The sequence below is a fragment of the Rhipicephalus microplus genome, chromosome 1, assembly GCF_043290135.1.
Source record: "Rhipicephalus microplus isolate Deutch F79 chromosome 1, USDA_Rmic, whole genome shotgun sequence".
NCBI classification, from domain to species: Eukaryota; Metazoa; Arthropoda; class Arachnida; order Ixodida; family Ixodidae; genus Rhipicephalus; species Rhipicephalus microplus.
The window spans coordinates 180753553-180772801 of NC_134700.1; the positions used below are offsets into that span (position 1 = coordinate 180753553).

Genomic DNA, 19249 nt, shown 5'->3' on the forward strand with positions numbered 1-19249 from the left:
AACCTGAATTTAAACTACCAACCACCAGAAATACTTGGCTATACAAACAGCTTCACAATGCCACCACTTGCACCATAGACAATGCAAAAAGACAACTCCTTGTGGCGTGCTGTTCTATACCTTAAAAATACCATGTGCTAATTTTGCAAACCAAGACAGGCCAGAAGAGCAATGCTTAACTGATGTAGATTGCCAGCACCTTGTCAAGACCAGAAGTGGCAAAGATTATACATCTAGTAGCAACGAGGTGCGCCTACAATGTAGGACAAGCCAAGCCACGTCAAGCTGCCGAGCTGTGAAGGGTTCAATTGTATTTCACCATAAAGTGCTTCACGTGCAGAACCCCTTCCTCAGCCAACATTTGCACTTCAGTCTAAGAAAATTTCATTGTTCTCAGTTGTTGAGTAGCAACCTTAATGTAAGGACCAAGAATGGTGGCACTAAAACCAGGGAGCGCTGCGCAACTGCTGTTTCAAGGGAGCCCTTGATGGTACGTTGCGAGGAGTGAGTACGCCCATTTTCATCCCTTAACAGTGGCACGATCACGGACTAGCCATGGAAATGAAGGAGAAACCTTGAGGGAACACAATGCCCTTTCCCTAGCTCTCCATTTTCACCCACCACCACTCGGCACTGCAAGATACCCGTTTGCCTGCTCGCAAGAAAAAAGAGTACTCGTCTCTCTGTAAGGGAGACAGCGCCACACTGGCGAAGTGATAAGAAAGGTTTAAAAGGCACATCAGCGGCCAAAGCAAAGAGCAATGGTAATTACCTTTCAATGCATTCTCACACAATTGTGCACAGGACTCCAGATTAAAGCTGTCCTCCACTTTAATTCGGTCCTTATGAGGCATTGTGCTGCCATTCCTTGAAGATGCCAGCTGCATGTGCAATGAAACAGACACTTAGCAAAATTCACATACGTACAGGAACAATGAAGGCATCGTGAAAAAAGAAAAGCCGTGGTGAGAACTATTCGTGACGTCTTCCCTGAGTTGCTAACGATAAGAGTGGAGCAGGTAACATCGTCACAAATAATAGCAAGTTTTAAAACGAAAATATGGCAGAAAGATGAAATAGAGGTAGAGGACACTAGGCCATCGTAGGCCATCACTATCTCAAAGCCCAAGCCAAGATAGCTAAAAAACCTCAGTTATGCTGGGTGCTTTCAAACATGATCGAACTCCATTTTCTTTTTCTTTTTTATTCCACATTTTTTTTTATTTCAAAAGCTGCAGCAGAAAGGCGATGGTGGGTGTAAAATTGAGTTCCCATCATGCTTGATCACGATCCAAAGCACACTTTGTGACTGTCATATAGGTTGAACCAATCTTCATCACCACATTACATACAGGCTGTCCATGAGTAATCAACACCAAATCATTATTTTAAACGAGCTTATTAATTTTGTTTCAGTACCTTAAGCTTGAAAACTTTTTGTGCAACTTTTATTTATTTGATTATTTATTTATTTATTTATTTCAGTCCATTACAGCACGTGTAAAATAGGTAAGCAGGCAACAATGATGTTAGTTGAAGATTTCTCTCTTCGTGCAGCATAAGCAATTCTACAGAAACGTTCCACACCACAAAGCACAAAAAAATCAGATGAACTGAGCAGTTAAAAACCAATTCGTTGCCAGGGCTATGATTTAAAGCAAGAATACACCATCTGAAACTAGCTTTACGGCAATATGAGGTAGCTGTACTTCATAATGAGAAGTTTAGAAGATAGCCTGCTATAAAAAAATTAAAGGCTAGTGTTCACCTGGACTGTGGTGGCTCCAACAGGCTCAATGTCCTGCAGCAAGTGTGGGACCAGTCTCTCGACAATTGAGCTGAGGCCCAACCGAGATCGGATGGTCTGCAGCCACAAGGACAGTGCAGCATAGCATGCCTGTCGCAGCCGACTGCAAAGCACATAAGATGGGTGGTCAGAGACCAAGCCAACAGAGGAGATGTACTACAGCTCGTAAAATAACGGCACAAAAACGATAGACCAAAATATTGCTACGTGCCAGGGCATGGAGCTGAAGAAGACGAAGCAGATAGACTGGCACGAGCTAATCTGTGTGGCTGGCGCTGCTCGCCTAACCGTCTGTAAATACATCGGTGACTACCCCTCTGAGTCAGTCTCCTTCACGTAACATATTTGGTGGAGTTGTGCGATCCCCGTCCTCGCCACGGAACTCCGAAGCGGACGCTCACTCGCGGCTTACAACATGACCACCCAAGACTCGGCTACATCCTCTCCGGTCGCTCCCCCTTCTGCCCGACCTGTCAACCCAGCGCCCGCAACAACATTCGTGACGCTTCCCGCGCTCAAAGACCCCGGCGTGTTCTCGGGCAGCGAGGGTTCCGACGTCGACCAGTGGCTACGCCTCTACGAACGCGTCAGCGCCACTTACAGGTGGGATCCCACTCTTATGCTGGCAAACGTCATCTTTTATCTCGACGGAACACCTCGTGTTTGGTTTGATAACCACGAGCATGACATAACAAGCTGGGACAGCTTCAAGGCATGCAAGTGGGCATGGCATTGGTGCAGTGCTGGCTCAGAAACAACATGGCCATGATTGCGTTATTGCATATGCCAGCCGCCTCCTATCCGCCCCTGAACGTAACTATTCGATAACAGAGCGTGAGTGCTTGGCTCTTGTATGGGCGGTAGCGAAATTTCGACCTTATCTATACGGACGCCCATTTTCGGTAGTTACCGACCACCACGCACTCTGCTGGCTGAACTCTCTGAAAGATCCATCAGGCCGCCTTGGTCGCTGGGCTTTGCGCCTGCAAGAGTTTTCCTATTCGGTGGTCTACAAATCTGGCCACCTACACCGTGATGCCGATTGCCTCTCCCGGTACCCTGTCGACGATCCTGAGGACACTGACGAGCCCACGGAGAACTCTATCTTGTCAGTGTCCGACTTCCTTAATATTGGGGAAGAACAGAAGCGTGATCCAGAGCTGCTTGACATCATCAGCCATATGGAATCCTCCACAAATGATGCTTCCGTCCGCTACTTTGTCATTCAAAAGGGTGTGCTATACCGTCGCAATTTCCGACTAGACGGGCCCGACCTTCTCATTGTTGTGCCTAAGCATTTGCGCCGCTGTGTTCTCACCGAACTTCACGACGCTCCCACGGCTGGACACCTTGGCGTATCCCGCACGTACGAGCGCGTCCGGCGCCGTTTTTTCTGGCCAGGCCTTGCTCGTTCGGTACGCCGATACGTCGCCACATGTGACCTATGCCAACGTCGTAAGACACCATCGCTGCTACCCGCTGGCCATCTTCAACCAATTGACATACCCGCGGAACCATTTTACCGTGTTGGGTTAGACCTGCTTGGTCCTTTTCCCACATCAACATTGGGAAACAAATGGATAGCCGTTATCACAGACTACGCTACACGCTACGCTATTACGCGAGCTCTACCGACCAGCTGTGCAACCGACGTCGCTGACTTCTTGTTACGGGACGTTATATTGATTCACGGTGCGCCGAGACAGCTTCTCACAGACCGTGGCCGTACATTTTTATCCCAAGTCATCGCCGACATTCTGCGTTCTTGTTCGACGCAACACACACTGACAACCGCTTACCACCCTCAAACAAACGGCCTTACGGAACGATTTAACCGCACTTTAACAAATATGCTCGCTATGTACGTGTCGCCCGACCACCAAGACTGGGACCTTGCCTTACCCTACGCAACTTTCGCGTATAATTCATCCCGTCACGACACAGCGGGCTTTTCGCCGTTCTACTTATTGTACGGAAGAGAGCCGACTTTACCACTGGACACAGTCATCTCAGCTCACACCTCGTCCACCAGCGAGTATGCCCGCGACGCGATTGCGCGAGCCGATCATGCCCGTCAGCTCGCTCGCGCTCGGCTGATGGCGTCGCAAACCAACCAATGCCGTCGGTACGATGCGGAACATAGAGACGTACATTTCGCTCCCGGTACCCTCGTTTTACTCTGGTCCCCTCATCGTCGGCTGGGCCTATCCGAAAAACTTCTGTCTCATTACACGGGACCCTATCGTATATTGCGTCAAGTAACACCTGTCACCTACGAGATCAGCCCCATCTGCCCATCATCATCTACTATGCGACCCAGTGATATCGTACACGTCTCGCGGATCAAGCCCTACAATAATGCGTCAGATAACAACCTTTAAAGCACCGGGACGGTGCCTCCGCCGCCGGGGGTCATGCTACGTGCCAGGGCATGGAGCTGAAGAAGACGAAGCAGATAGACTGGCACGAGCTAATCTGTGTGGCTGGCGCTGCTCGCCTAACCGTCTGTAAATACATCGGTGACTACCCCTCTGAGTCAGTCTCCTTCACGTAACAATATGGAGACTGTCCAGGTATCTCGGTGTTTGTGCATCATTTTTTGCACTGTTATTTTATTGTGATCATAAATAACCAACAATCCCGATTGAGTGCCACTGTGATGTATTACAACAGAACACATGAAATGCTCAATTAACGAAACCATGCTCACAACAGGAAGCTTCCTTTATATCACGAATTTTATTCTGCAGGGGTTCCTATGCCTCAAAAGTAAACAATCTCACAGCTTCCAAGGAAAGTTCTGGGCTCTATGTTAAATTGGTTAACCCACCAAAGTGGGGCAGCAAACGAAGGTGGAGTCACAAAACTGCTCCCCGAGTGAGTCGAGACAAAACTCGAAGCACATTAAAAAAAATTCCAGCTTTATTGCATCCAAAGCATACAGTGGCTGCACTAACATGTAATGCAAAACTGTGACAGCACACATGTGAAAGTGGGAATGACTTGTCTGATTTTTCAAATTAGTGCGCAAGCATTTGTTGTAACGATTGAACCCAATTGAACACTAGAAGAGTGAGTTGGTCCTGAATCACAAATTGTACTTGGAAAAAAATGCACATACAGTAGAATATGAATGATACAAATTCGAAGGGAGCTCGCAAAATATTCGTATCATCCCGAATTCGTACGAACCAAAAACTAGTTAAAGCTTGTGGGAATCGAGGCTAGCCTGCCGCCTTTGCGCGGGCTTTGCTGCCTCTTTCTGTGTTCTCATTCCCCGACATGACTCTCCTCTCCTCTGCGGTCTGCTGTGCTGGGAGAGGGGAGTGACGTTTCACCCCTCTCACCCGGTAACGGATGTCGACTGTGGCACCGTGCGCAAAATCTCTCGGGAGAAAGAACCCCCCCGGGTTCACATGGGGTAAGCACTGTTTCTTTCCCGTTTATCGGTTCCCATTGTTTGAAGCTCGTTCGGACTTTGCCAACAGTGCCTTGCACCCGCGGCGAACGCTTATCTTTTGTCGCCCCCCTTCCGAACGCTAGGCCGAAGAGCAATGCGATGTCTTTGTGCGTGGTCAAACTGCGCCGACCCGTATCTCTTCGAAGCCAATGCGAGGTGCCTTTTCCCTCACTCGAGCAATCGGGCCCTTTGTCTAGGTGTCACCGTGAATCACTTTTGCCCACGGAGACGTGCTCGCGGCATCCCTGTGGCATGGATAAGTCAACTTGCTTTCCCGCCGCGCTTTTTTGCAACGGGCTCTGTTCTGTACTGCGTTTTGGTGTTGCCACCGACAATAAAATGTTGCGACATTGAGCAGCCCCGTGTTCTCGCCACGGCGACGGTTCACACGTGCCCTACGGCACGCTAAGACCGTAGACCCCATAAGTGGACGCGTACTCCTTTGAGATGCGTGTACACTACAAGCTGATCATGAAGATGAACAGGAAGTTTATTGGGGTCACCTACACCTTTCTAATAAGCCCATGATCTTCTTTTGAACTCTCCTGCCTTCACTGCGTCAAACAGCCACACTTTCCTCACTCATGCTGCTGGCACTTAAAGCACATTCACACTTATTATTAAAGGGAGAGAAAGTGGCAATGCTAATTGGAAATTCACTCGCTTCGCTGCTTAAGCGGCCGGAAAAACGCGTTGCGATGTCGACTTGGAAAGAATCAGTCACACGGGAGAATTCAAGCGAAAACGCCAGAGCGGCCGTGAAACCACGTCCACACCCACAGCAAATTGTTCACAGTCGTTCTGCCTACCGCCGCCGCCTTCGCCGCTTGGGAATTCATTCCATTTTGGACAGTTTCCTGAGCATTAAAATTTGTACCGAGTTCTAGTTATGCATGCAAAGCACTCAAAAGAATCGGTTTACAATGATACGAATGCTGTTTCGGGAGATACACCAGCAGAAACGACATGAGCAGACGCACCAGAAGTGGCGGCGATGTATTCAGCTGGGAGTACAAAAGCGAGTGCGACACGTTGGGGCAGGCAGACTCGCTGCTGCTGTACCTTCTTCTACTTCCGGTGTTTGCAGGGATCGTAATCATAACCGAACTCTCGATAATGTGTCCTTGTCAAGGCCGTAAGCTTTCTCGTACTGCACGAGTTGTTTGCGATTGCGCCGACGTGAGCCACCGCCGACGCCTTGTAGTGTACACGTATCCCGAAGGAGTGCAACCACTAGCATGGGTCTGGTCTTAGTGAGCCGTATGCAACGCATTAACCGTTGTAGGGCACGCATTAACCTTGGCGAGAACACAGTACTGCTCAAGGTCGCAACACCTTATTGTCTGTGGCAACACCAAAACGCAGTACAGAACCCCTTGTAATAAAGCGCAGCTGAAAAGCAAATGGGCTTACCCATGCCACGGGCGAGAAGTACTACACAGGGTGCCGCGAGCACGTCTCCGTGGTAAAAGTGATTCACGATGACACCGCGACAAATGGCCCTGTTGGTTGAGCAAGGGCAAAGGTGCTCGCGTTGGCTTTGGAGAGATACGGGTCGGTGCAGCCAGACCACGCACTAGGACGCTGCACCACTCTTCAGCCTAGTGTTCGGAAGGGGGGGCAACAAAAGGTAAGCGTTTGCCACGGGCACAAGGCGCTGTTGGCAAAGTCCGTACGAGCTTCAAACAATGGGAGCCGACTGACGGAAAAGAAATGCATGCTTACCCCATGTCGTCCCGGAGAGGTTCTCCCTCACTCCCGACACGCGGGCAGAACATCCCGAGAGACTCTGTGCACGACGCCACAGTTGACATCCGCTATCGGTTGAGAGGGGTCGAACGCCACTTCTTACTGTCCGAGCATGGCAGACCACGGAGGAGGGGAGTCATGTGGGGACATTAGAACGCAGAAAGAGGCGGCAATGCTCGCGCAATGCGGCGGGCTAGCCTCGATTCCCACAGACTTTGCCACCATGTTGAATTTGCGGCTCGTTGTTGACACCACAAGGCTTGAGACCTAGTGCAGTCAGTGTAGCCCAAGCCGAAGCAAACAGGCAGTATGCTATACCGTGGCATAAAAATTGGTCTTGGGCGGACTTTTTGCGTCAGCCTCAGGGCATGGTTTTCCGGCCACTTAGGTGGTGAAGCGGGGGAAATGCCCATGAGTTTTCCTGCGTTCACTCTCTTCGAGGCACGGTGTTGAATGGGCCTTCCAGTAATATGACTGACTTGATCTGTTTTGGATCAGATTTTTGGAGCAGCAAAAAGTGCATTTTGGAGCAGGAAAAGAATTTGAAGCCGACAAAAATAAGTCTTAGAGCGGGACAAACAGCTTTAGGAGCAACCAAAAATGCATTTTTGAGCTGGTTAAGGCTCACTGCCAAGTGGGACACAGACCGTGTGAAGCAAAGCAGTGAACTAAGGAGGAACGCTCTTGAATGAAGTTCTGTGCAATAACCGTTGTTTGGAGATGTTTGTATGACATCATACAATATTAACCCAACCTAATTTTAAACCTTCCAGTGCATTTTTCAATACAGGATGCAAGCAACTACGAATTGGTGCTGCATTCTGGCCGCCAAAATAATGTAAGAGAGCAGTCATTATTGAATCACAAATAAATCACTAGGACTTTTTTTTAGTGAAGACTAGCAGCACTGTTTTATTTTTTCATTGCAGAAGAACTATTTTCTAGATGGTTGTCTTCATGCCTCACATCTTGTCAAGGGCTGCAAAAAGTTGTGTTTTTCCTTCACCAAGCAAGGACTGGCACTACAGATGTGCTCGAGTCACGGTCCAATACGTGGTGTGAGCACGGTGGTCGTCGGAAGAGCTTCAGTTTTTAGGGGTCGCGGAAACGCTAATCTACGAGGCTTTCATTGTCTCAGAACAATCATAGACGCTCGTGGCGGTACAAAGCACGGCTCCAAGCATGTCTAAATTGCATCACAAAAGCTTATTGACAGCACTGCCGCGTGGACAGAGCAGACGGCGCGTGATACACTTGGCGGCGGCGTTCGGCGACGCACGAAATGTGTAGCTACGATGACGAAAAAATCAGCGCGCACTGCGCTTGGTATCGCATTTTTGTGTGCCGAGGAGGGAAGCTGCTAGCCACTGTTTTGAGCAATCATTGTAGTGGAGGGGGGAGGTCGACTAGCTTGGCTGTGGGGTCTGCTGCCGATGTGTAAAATGTCCGTCCGCGGTTCCGAGGAGTTAGCGAGTGATGTGCTTTTTTGCTTGCGAAGAAGCACGTTTCCACAACTGCTAGCGCGTCGTTCTCGCCCGAAAAGTTTGTCTCGCCGCCAGCGGAGTTAGGCTTAAAGACTACTTGGTAATGCACCAAACTTGTAGACCGCACGTGCTCGTAATAATCTGATCGAGCATCCGCTTACAGTTCCTAACTAAAGCTTAATTATATCCTAAGTGATCGTCAAGCGGTGAACACGTCACGAAGAAGCGATTTTTGACAGCCAAGTCCTCGCGACCCACAAACAGCAGACGATTTCTCGGAGCGAGCATGGGGCCAATGGCGAGGCGAGCTGGGACAACAAGGCGACCATAGCCAATCAGGAGCCACGAAACGACCTTCAAACATTTGCTTTTTGTGCGCTTGTTTTAAAAGGAAGGAGCCCGCTGAGGCAGGAAATTTGAATACAGGAAAATACTCTCCGATGAGTCCAAAAAGCCGGCTCCCGGCTGCACTATCGCGAAGCTATAATTTCTTGAAAATCGCTGTTTTTTCGTGATTTCCAATAATATTTTCGCTACGTAGGAGGGCGAAATGAATTTTCTGAAACACTTCTGCGTGGTTTTCAGGGTAGATATTTTGGAATCAGATAGAAAAAGGGCTCCAGAAACTGAAAACTTTATTTTCAAAAAATATATTTTTTTGCCATTTTTCGATGCGAAAGCCACGTCCTCCCTTAATATTTGTGCTGAGTCTGAGTTAACCTTTGACAATGAGTTACAAAAAAGTTTTAAACTGGTTCACTAGTTCACTGCCCTTCTAGCTTTCAGCGATTTCGCGCTGCTGTCTTCTGCCCACCTCCCAAACACGATTAGCTTGGAGCTTCGGACAACATCCAAGGTGCATTTTCGGGCGTCACGGTAATTTACACCAGTCTGGAGATAACTGTCCTCCCCTCCCCATAAACAACATTGGAAGGTCACAGGCCACCCCTAACCGCGCGTTGTCGCCGGCGATGCGCTGCACCCGTTTTTTGGATAGTATTTTGTAATTAGACGCAGTTTTTGTGCAGTAAGAAAGAAATGTAGCAGGATGTAGCAGGCTTCCCGCCCTGGCGCAGTTCGGTGCAGCTATCCCATCGCTGGCCTTCCACAGACAAGCCGCGTTGCACCGTTCGCGTGCAGCAATCAATCGCGCGTTCACATCATCTGCAGTGGCTGGGGAACCCGTTCGTATAACACTGAATGACGGCGTATTTTGTACAATGTAGCCCATCCAAAGGAACTTTAAAATTTGTATAATCCCAAATTTCCCATCAACCGTGATCGTATCATCGAGATTCTACTATAGCAGAAAAGCTCCGCACCTGGCTTATCACAGGCTGTCATTTATCAGCCACGGAGACGGTTGATACAGCTGCTGCACAGAGACTGCCCATCACACGAGCAATAAAACTAAAAAGGGGGCAAAGGATGCAGTCTGCTTTTAGTTAATGTGCATGATGCGAATACTTATTGTTCCACTATGCACAAGGGAAATCTCCCACCAACACTACAATGCAGATCAAGATCCAGTGCCTATAAATACAAGGTAGCCAGTAAACGTTTGTGCAGCCCATTGTCTCACTGGTGAGGGAGCGTTTCCACAGTTAACATGCGTCGTTCGCTCTCTCTCGCCATTGCGTGAGCGCTGAGGCCGTGCTGAGAGAAAGCGAACAGTCTCTTGGAGAGAGGAGCTGGTTTTCCTGTCGCACTCCAGCAAACCGAGCACTATGACAGCAGACTATGAACGATGCCCGGCAACAAGCTAATACCCTAAGGTGCTTCACTCCTAAAAGTAGATGCTATGGTGAACAATTCAGCAAAACTTTGCAATTATGTGTGGTAAGCAGCGTTTGTGAGTGGAGCACAAGTTGACATTTTCTCTTAAGTGCCGTCTCTTCACTCTCCTCGGTGGGCAGGGTGCCAGCTGAATGTGATCACGAAGCAGATCGCTGCCTATTAGCCAATAGCTGACATAACCAACAACAGCCTTTGGGTCAGATGCACTCCCTACCACGAGGTGCTGCCACATGCTAGCACAATGTTCTATAGTGTGCTAAAATTACAGTAGCAACATTAGCACACACCATAATCGGTCGGGAGAGTGATCTTGCTTTGTTATAAGCTCTCAAGTTCACAATGTGTGCTGACGTAGCTTTCGGAGTATTTTTCAGGATGAAAGAAGAAAGCTTTTTAACGTGATAGTGTTAGAGAGCCCGTTTCGCAGGAATTCGGGCGTCGCCGTCGTTTGTTGTGAGCGAAAAATCATCATCTTATGCCTGACCAAAAAATCCAGAATGATGCAAACAAAATAAATGATAAAAAAATCTGTGGTCAGAGTGAGGCTTGAATCAGGGTCGTTTGGGTCCGAGTGGGGATTGAAACCTGGTTGTTTACGTGGCAAGCGGATGTTCTACGACATGGCCACGCGTCTGCTTGTGAATATGCAGTGAAAAAAACTTCCTCTGCTTGGAAATGCAGTGACAGTAGCTTTCAAGCCTCACAATGCAACATGAAATATTGCAGTAATAATGCATGGCACAAGTGCCCATTGCCAGCAGGCGTCAGAACATGTGATTATTATGACGGCTTCATGGTTTATAGCCGGTCGCCCACTATAAAAGGCACACATGCTAGTGCGCCTATTCCCTTAAGGGGGGAGGCTACCATGGTAGGGCAACTTTTTCGTTTGTTGTGATAACCAAATGAAATTTTCAGGGCAGGCTAATAATGAGGCTATTTAAATAACCACAAAATTTCATGCATTTAGGTTCACTGGTTTCCAAGTTGCAGCCATTTATCAGGATAGTCCACATAGGTTTCTTAGTCAGGCTCTAGTGAATTTAATAAATGTGCTAGCACCGTGAGATTCACTGTGATGATTCCTGGATGGGTGCTTTACACTACAACAGAGCCCTTTTTTTTAATTTCCTTGCTGAAAATGTTTTGCAGAGCACTGGATTTGGTGTTTGTTATTGAGCACTTATCCATGAATTTTTAATTATTTATCACATATTACATACACAATAAAATTAAAAAGCGGCTCTGTCAATGTGTGGGCTATTTGTTGGGGTACATAATAAAACAAATCTGATATAAATCAGATGAACGGTTGCAGAGATATCACCAGACTAAACAGCCTCAGTGGCCAAAAACGTCATTCGAGAAAACGGACTGAAAGTTTCGAACAGATATTTTGGTCTAAAATGACCCTGCAAAGTAGCTAGAAATGTTCTTTAGGACTCTCTTGCTTTACTGCTTTTTCTTCTTGTGTTGCAGCTGTTCTGTTCTTGAGCCTTTTTCACACGGAAAGGGTCTTTCTCGGCGGCCCATTGGTTGCCGGCATAGCGGCATCAGTTGCCAACATAGCGCCCAGCTTTGGTTGCGCAGTAACACGTTCACTATCTTCCGCGACTAACTCCTCGCACGTCTAAAAACGTGTTAGAGAATGCAAGCAGTTGCACTGTTCGACGCGGAGGGGGGAGGTCACGGTTGCACTGTTCGAGTTCGTAATCACTGCAGTTAGCGAGCGCAACATGCCAGGTGCACTTGAGCATAAAACACTAACACCGGCCTCACTTGTGACGGCGGAGCGTTGTGTTGATGGTGTAGCAATTTCGACGTCGCGATAAGCATCACTGCAGTCGTCGTCTTGAAAAGACGAAGGAGAAGCTGCTCAGCATCGATGCGACTGTCACCCGTGGGTTGGCACGTGAACGAGCCTCACCATGTGTACGAGGGTTCATCGGACGCTTTCTTGAACAGATCGCGTGCCGAGTCCCCAAACTTTGCCCTGCCCATCATTAGGGACAGAACAACAATCAGCGTTCAGTGAACACGGTGAAAAATCGTCTCGTAAAGACGGTGAAAGGTTGAAGAGCACGCGTGAGAACCGAGCGGAATGATGGCAAACGGGACACACAACGCACGCCAAGAGAACACCAGCGCTTGGTCAGTGCCGGAGCAGACGGCAAGCCAGGGGAACAGATGCATCATCGTGCGCAGCAGCCAATAGGAGCTGCGTGAGCACCACTCGCTTGAGAGGCGTGAGCTCCCTCCAATTGCGGCTTCTCATCCGAGCCGGGGAGACTTCAAAACTTCGAGAGCCCCCCAATCATGAGCAATTCCCCCCTCGGCCACTGCTGCTGCTGCTGCTGCTGCAAGTGGCGAAAAAAAGAAAAAAAAAAAGAGCAAGAATTCACGAGCAAAACAAGACCAAGGTAGCGGTGCTAGGCCACGTGGTTGGGAAATTGCAAACGCCCGAAGTTGGGGTATTTTCAGCGCTCACTGGCCACTCGCCGGCCGCCGGGGCATGTTATATAATTTATCCGACGTACTTTCGCAATAAATTAAACATTGATATTTACAGAACAGATAGTTTATCAGACATACTACCCAAATATGTAGTTTTCAAAAAAAATCGACTTTTTTGCGATTTTTTTGGTTTTCAAAGGGTGCATCCCCCCCCCCCTCCCCTAGACCATGTAGTGGCTGCATAGCAAGTACGAAAAGATTACGTGCATGACGTGTTGGAAGTATCCACTAGGAACAGGATATCGCTATAGTGCTGAACTCTTGCTTTAGGGTCCCCTTATTTAATGCATACAAAAGATTCATGTTACTCCCCTCATTCTTGATGAATTCGAAACATTTGTTGTGGTGATCAATTTCTATTCCTAATACTGAGGCCATTCTGTGATTGCTTATAAAACTGGTTCAGTGCCCTCATGATAGGCTTGTGTAAATCTTATAAACAAGTTGGTTAGTTTTGAATCCTACGTGTATTTTGCATGCTCCAGAGGTACTTATATCATAAAGATTAAACATTTCCAATAGCGTCACAAGTTATTGCACCCATATTCACTTGCAGGGGCATGATACACAAACTGTAAGTTCGGACGCTGAAAATTCGGACATGCTCTTTTATTCGAACACCTTCGCGGTACCCCTACTTGTCCAGTTGAGATAATGTAAACTCTCGACTAAACATTCGGACGGCCCACAGCGCACCGTTCAATTTTCCAGACCCTGGCTGGCTGACTGAGCGTGACATTCAGTGTCATGACCAGCAGTCCGCATGATGTTTATGATAATTTCGCTAGGCTGCCAACACTGACAGGTTGTTGCACTGGCTATGACTGAATATCGTGCCAGTGTAAAAATATCTGCACAAATTACAATTACCGATCTCAATTTTTATTTTACTACGAGTTATGAAAGTTTTCCGGCTTGAGCCAGCCTTGTATACATTAAATGGCTATAACGGCCAGACCGCAAGCCAAGCCATGCTTTGAGTCAGCTCAGTGTGCCGTTGGAGAATGACTGCATATACCTGAAGAAAAACTTAAGTCAACGACGAGCGCTACAGCACGAACTAGCCTGACCTTGTTCTGTTATGGTATGCGACAGTTTGCGTTGTCAGTTATTTCTGCATCTAGGCCTGATCAGTGTCTCGCTTTCTTGTTTGGTGTTTCACGCGTGAGGCCTCATCTGTTGGAATGGCTCCGACACCACTTGTTCCCTTTGCATCATCATTACCAACGCAGTAACGCGGAAACTACAAGACACTGACGATAGCGAAGAAAGCCGCAAGGTTGAAGGCAGTCGCTGACAATCTGATATTGCTTGAGAGAGTTTGCCGAGTTAGACAATGATGAGATTGTATGTCAGGTCCTCGATTTCATGCCGGTAAACAGCGACTCCAATGAGGCCCCACCAACACCACTGTTATAAAATGCAGATTTAGCGCAGGCTGCAACAGCATAGTTGACGACATACAATGGAGGCCAAACACTGGCTGAAATACAGGCAAACTTGGTCATCTGTGATCGTGATTGTGTGCAGATGTGCACTGACGACTTTCCTGGCCACTCGGCTAATAAAGGTGCTCTTTTTCATGGTGGATTTTTTTTTTTTTTTAGAATCTCCATTATTCAGACTCTGAATCCAAATAAATGGTCGGTGACTGTACTGTGCAATTACTGAAGTAATGGCAAATAAGTATACATAATGCATGTGATATCTTTAATATCTTCAATGCATGTGAAGTACAGCACCACGAAAGAGGTAACAATTTTCTGTTACAGACAATAATTCAATACAGCCAAACCCCTTTATAAGAGACATTGATATAAGAGACAACAGTGTGCCTACAGTAAAATACAGGAGATAGGAAAATGCATACAAGATACCCTGCTTGTAAGAGACATCTACTGTATTTACTCAATTCTACCGCGCCCTCGATTGCAACACACACCCGGTTTCCACGACGAAAAAAAAAAAAGTAAGACATCGATTGCAGCGCGCACCCATTTTTCTCGTTGGCCCGCATGATCACACCACTCAAGAAAACGACTCCTTTCGGGAGCGTCATCCGTTTAAATATGAGGTACGGGGGAAGCTTGTGCCTATCTGACGTGCAACAGAGCATTGCCGTCACTCTAGTTTTACTGTGGCCCGATGTCAGCATGCAAACTTGCTTTGCCCCCTTCTTCTCGCCAGTTGTGGTGCCAGGCATGTCGAAGTAAAGGGCCGTCTGATCGGCATTCCCGATTTGCCCAAGCAGGTAGCCGTTGTTGTGCCGCAAGTTTAGGACGAACCTCTGAAAACTGTGAAGCTTTTCTTCGTACTCCTCCGGCAACTTTTGGCATATGCCCGTTCGCCTTCCGCTTTCCTCTTCATAAAGTTAGTTAGCCAGCACCTGCTCGCTTTAAACTGGCTCGGCATTAGCCCATTTCCAAAGCTAACTGCATAGCCTGCACTTGGAGCAGTTCTGTTGTCACGGGCCGCTGTGCCGCTCACTGCTCAATCTCATACTCGCCGAGCAGCTTTTCAATTTGCGGAAACCGACCCTGCTGTGGTCCACTGAAGCCTTTACGTGAATCTTTGTTGTCGACAATATTCTGCTTTTGTTTCCGCCAGTCCCGCACGCACATTTCGGAAACTTTGAACGACCGTGATGCGGCCCGATTTCTGTCCGTGTCGGTACACGCGATGACTTAAAAGCGGCATCGTGGTGCACTCGTCGAGTTTTTGGAGTCGGCCCTTCCATGCCGTCGATGCTAATGTACTACCAGATGACGAACTCCTCAGCACACGTATGAAGTGCCGCACATGAGAAACACAGGCAAAAATGGCCGACGCGCCATGCCGACGCATGTAGGGGGCGCCCATTTTGGAAATGCCGATGGCAATAGAATGACCGTATTTATTTTTTTCGTACTCGATTCTAATGCGCATGCGATTTATGAACTTGCTTAAGTGGAAAAAAGGTGAGCGTTAGATTGGAGTAATTACGGTAATATAAAAGACACGAATTGCTGCCCAGAGCAGGTCTCTTATAAAGGGGTTTAACTGTATATACAACTTTAATATATCTGTGATTGAACGCACTAGAACAGCGAGTAGTACATACCGTGTGTCGTTTGAAAGATCCTGTGTGGTGCGAAGGCACACTTCCTCGATCAGGCCTACAATGTTCACTGCCTCCGGCATCAGCAACTGCTTGCAGCTGCACGAACCAGAAAAGGAAGCATGTTACACTAGCCTACATTCTTTCTAAACTTTGAACAATATTCCAGTTTTCAAAGTATGTCATTTTGCCTTACATGAATCTCAATATGTCAGACAGTGTGGAGATCACAAAATAGTTCAATATACACAACCAAGCTAAAGAATGTGTCATAGATAACAACTCAAACACACCACACCGTCGTTCATGCTGCCTTCCGAGTCCAAAACGGCTAAGCATGTCGCTAAGCTGCTTGCGTCGCCTTCACAAACGCAAGCAGCTCACTGCTATCGTGGCACTCATGTATGGTCAGGAATGGAATGGAAACAATGAAAACTCCCATATCAAAATCAAACACATGAATATGGAGCAGCAAGCACCCCTGTAGTGATGACGTCTGCTTAGTAGGCGACATGCTGCACACAACTAGGAACAATCAGCTTCATATGACAGCAAATGATGCATGTCGGCAAAGATATTTTACAGTATTGCATTGTTTGTGCAAACACATTATATCAGGAAAAGTCGAACGAGTCGTCCGCTCTCGCACCAGTCTGTGTTTCGCGTCATTTCCAAACGCCCCATGCAAGAATGCTGTAATTTTTCCGTGCTTTGCTAGTATGGGCAATGCTCATCATGAGACACAAACTGACATTGGCAGTTGGCATGTAGCTAAAGGGACACTAAAGTCAAATAACAATTTACGTCAGAGTGAAAGCTTAACGTATGACATCTAAAACCACACTATTATCAACAACAGTGCCCTACTAACTGAGAAATTAAGGTAAGCACACAAGAACACCAGCGCCGCAGTAGGACATTTTCAAAATGATCCCGATGACATCAGACGGACCGCCTACAATTAATCACTAGTAATCAATCAACTGCACTAAATAAAGAGCCTTCCGTGCATCAAGAGGCACAATAAACTGCTGCTTGTTCGTTTCTGTTTGACTCATGAAAAAAAGAACCGCCAGACCTTACTATGGGGAATGACACGAGTGGTTCAAAGATTCAATTATTGCGTAGTTACACGTGACAGGTGGTGCCATCTAGCGGGGCACAGCTGAAACAAAAAAAAAAAAAAACGTCTACAATCTCGCAGTCAATGGCGGGAAATTAATCAATGGCCGTTGTTGCTGCTGTGGCTCCCACTGCTTTCGGCCTGCTGCTGCTAGCGCAGTAAAGCCGGGCAACGTTGTGCACGGCAACAGTGACGTGAATCGGTCCAGTGAGTCTGCTTCTTGAGGCGGGTAATTTGAAGTGTGACAACCCGATGCGGACTACTAAAACGTGATTAAATTTTCAAAATAGGCCCTTCCTTGGCACGAAAGTAGCACTACGAGGTTTCTGGACTGATATTTGAACAATCACTGTCGACTTAATAGTTGCCTTTAGTGTCCCTTTAATCAGGGTTTGCGGCAGATACCAAATGTATTCAGGAGCCTGGCCGAATACCGAAATGTCTGGAAAGTGTACAAGATTTTCCACAATTTCGGATGTGGCTGTGACAATCTGACCTCTTCAGCGCAATAGAAAAACAAGAGTTATTGTTTTCAAACAACTTTGCAGCCTTTATCGCATCCGAGAAATTGGACATTCATTGCCATTTTTGCCTTAACCACTGTTGGATTAGCCCAGCTCATCAGCACTCTCACCACTGTCAAATTTGCTCAATTCATTGGCACGCCGCTCAAGCTAATCATCCTCTGTGCCATCCATGGAGTTTGATGGTCCCGTGATTCCAAAGCTCTTTGCAATGGTGTCCACTGACAACCAATGCCACACAGTCACAAACACAGACTTTTAAAGAGACATTCACATCATTCGCCCTGTCGAAGTTTCCCCATTTGAAAGGAAAGACCAAAAATGTATGCGATTTCAAGGTATTATGGAGGAAGTACAATATAAACAAAACAGTAAAAACTAATTTACAATTTCTATTAAAAAAAAGAGAAAGATGCTACCCAGGAAAATTCACTAAATGCACAGTTTGACTTAATATCCCAAACGTTACCACCGAGAAATAGTATGAAGCCCGAATATACAAATTAGGTTTTGCTATAACTTGATAGACTTATTTTTGATATATTGAGGTTTGACTGTACTTTCCATTTCTGATTAGTTTGTTTGAGGAGGGGGAATCGGCTCAGGACTCAGATCAAAGTTGGCAATACCAATGTCCCCACTTTTTATTTATACTTTTATTTATTTATACTTATACCTACAGTGCCCCCTGGGGGCATTGTTGTAGGGGGGTTTACAAATTCAAAGTACATTTAAATCAATGGGGACAAGTTGAATTGCACGGCACACAAAAAATAAAAACTTTTGTACTTTAACCTTTCATCAACGGTAAGAACGAAGCATGTAGGTGTCGGAATGACTAACACTCGTACCTTGATATAACGATAACGAATATAACAAAGTAGGGAATAGTTCCTTCGTAGAAACATTGTTATGGATATAAGTTTATAAGTTAAAACAAATTTCTGAATATTTTTGTCTTTTCGTGGAAGGTGTAACTTCTTTATAATGAGGTTTGAGTGTACCACTCTGGGTACACTGGAGTCACCAACATGCACTTGAGTAGCAAACTACTCATTGTAATACGAATACCCAAGATATTTACACCCAGGAGTGTTTGCTTTGCCTTCTAATTATGTAGTGCTTGTGTAGTTGTTCCCTGATGTGATTACATTCATGTCACCAATATTAAGGGGGGAAGAGGGTTTTAAATTTTTTTTTTATATTTCTTGACCAAATTCAATGAAAATTGTAACCCAGACAGAGTTTTTCAAGCTGATTTCAAAAATATAATTGCTTTTGAAATTGGTTGGCCAGTTGCAGAGATAATTAAAATTAATCCTATATTGTTTATCAGAACAATGGAAAGGCAATTATTGGCCAGAATATTAATATTGACATATGGCTAGATACTATGAAGTGTAATTAACACAAATGTAGGATTACTTTTTTAATATTACAAGTATTACCAATTTTATAGCAATTTGAAGTTTAATCTCCAGATATCTCTATCAAGCGATTAAATTAGTACCAAGAATAAAAATTTAGAAAGACTAGATTGAAAAATCTGTTCCTACATTTGTGTAGGAGACATATGTAGCTACATGCCACCACAAGAATTGTGGCTCTATGTGACCTCAAGACCAAGATATCGCTTTGGCAAGTTTCAAAAACATCGAAAATGACATTCTGAGAAAACGTCAAAAAACAAAATA

The 19249-nt window shown here is 46.4% G+C and overlaps 1 protein-coding gene across 1 annotated transcript in view; it reads right to left on the minus strand.

The window, feature by feature from the left end:
* Nucleotides 1–19249, minus strand: part of LOC119178786 (proline-, glutamic acid- and leucine-rich protein 1) — a 77060-nt gene that overhangs the window by 28003 nt on the left and 29808 nt on the right. The window contains exons 11-13 of the mRNA XM_075888404.1: nt 15912–16007; nt 1769–1910; nt 773–881 (exon numbers count right to left, since the gene is read on the minus strand). Coding sequence (XP_075744519.1) covers nt 773–881; nt 1769–1910; nt 15912–16007 — 347 coding nt within the window. The remainder of the gene's footprint in view (nt 1–772; nt 882–1768; nt 1911–15911; nt 16008–19249) is intronic.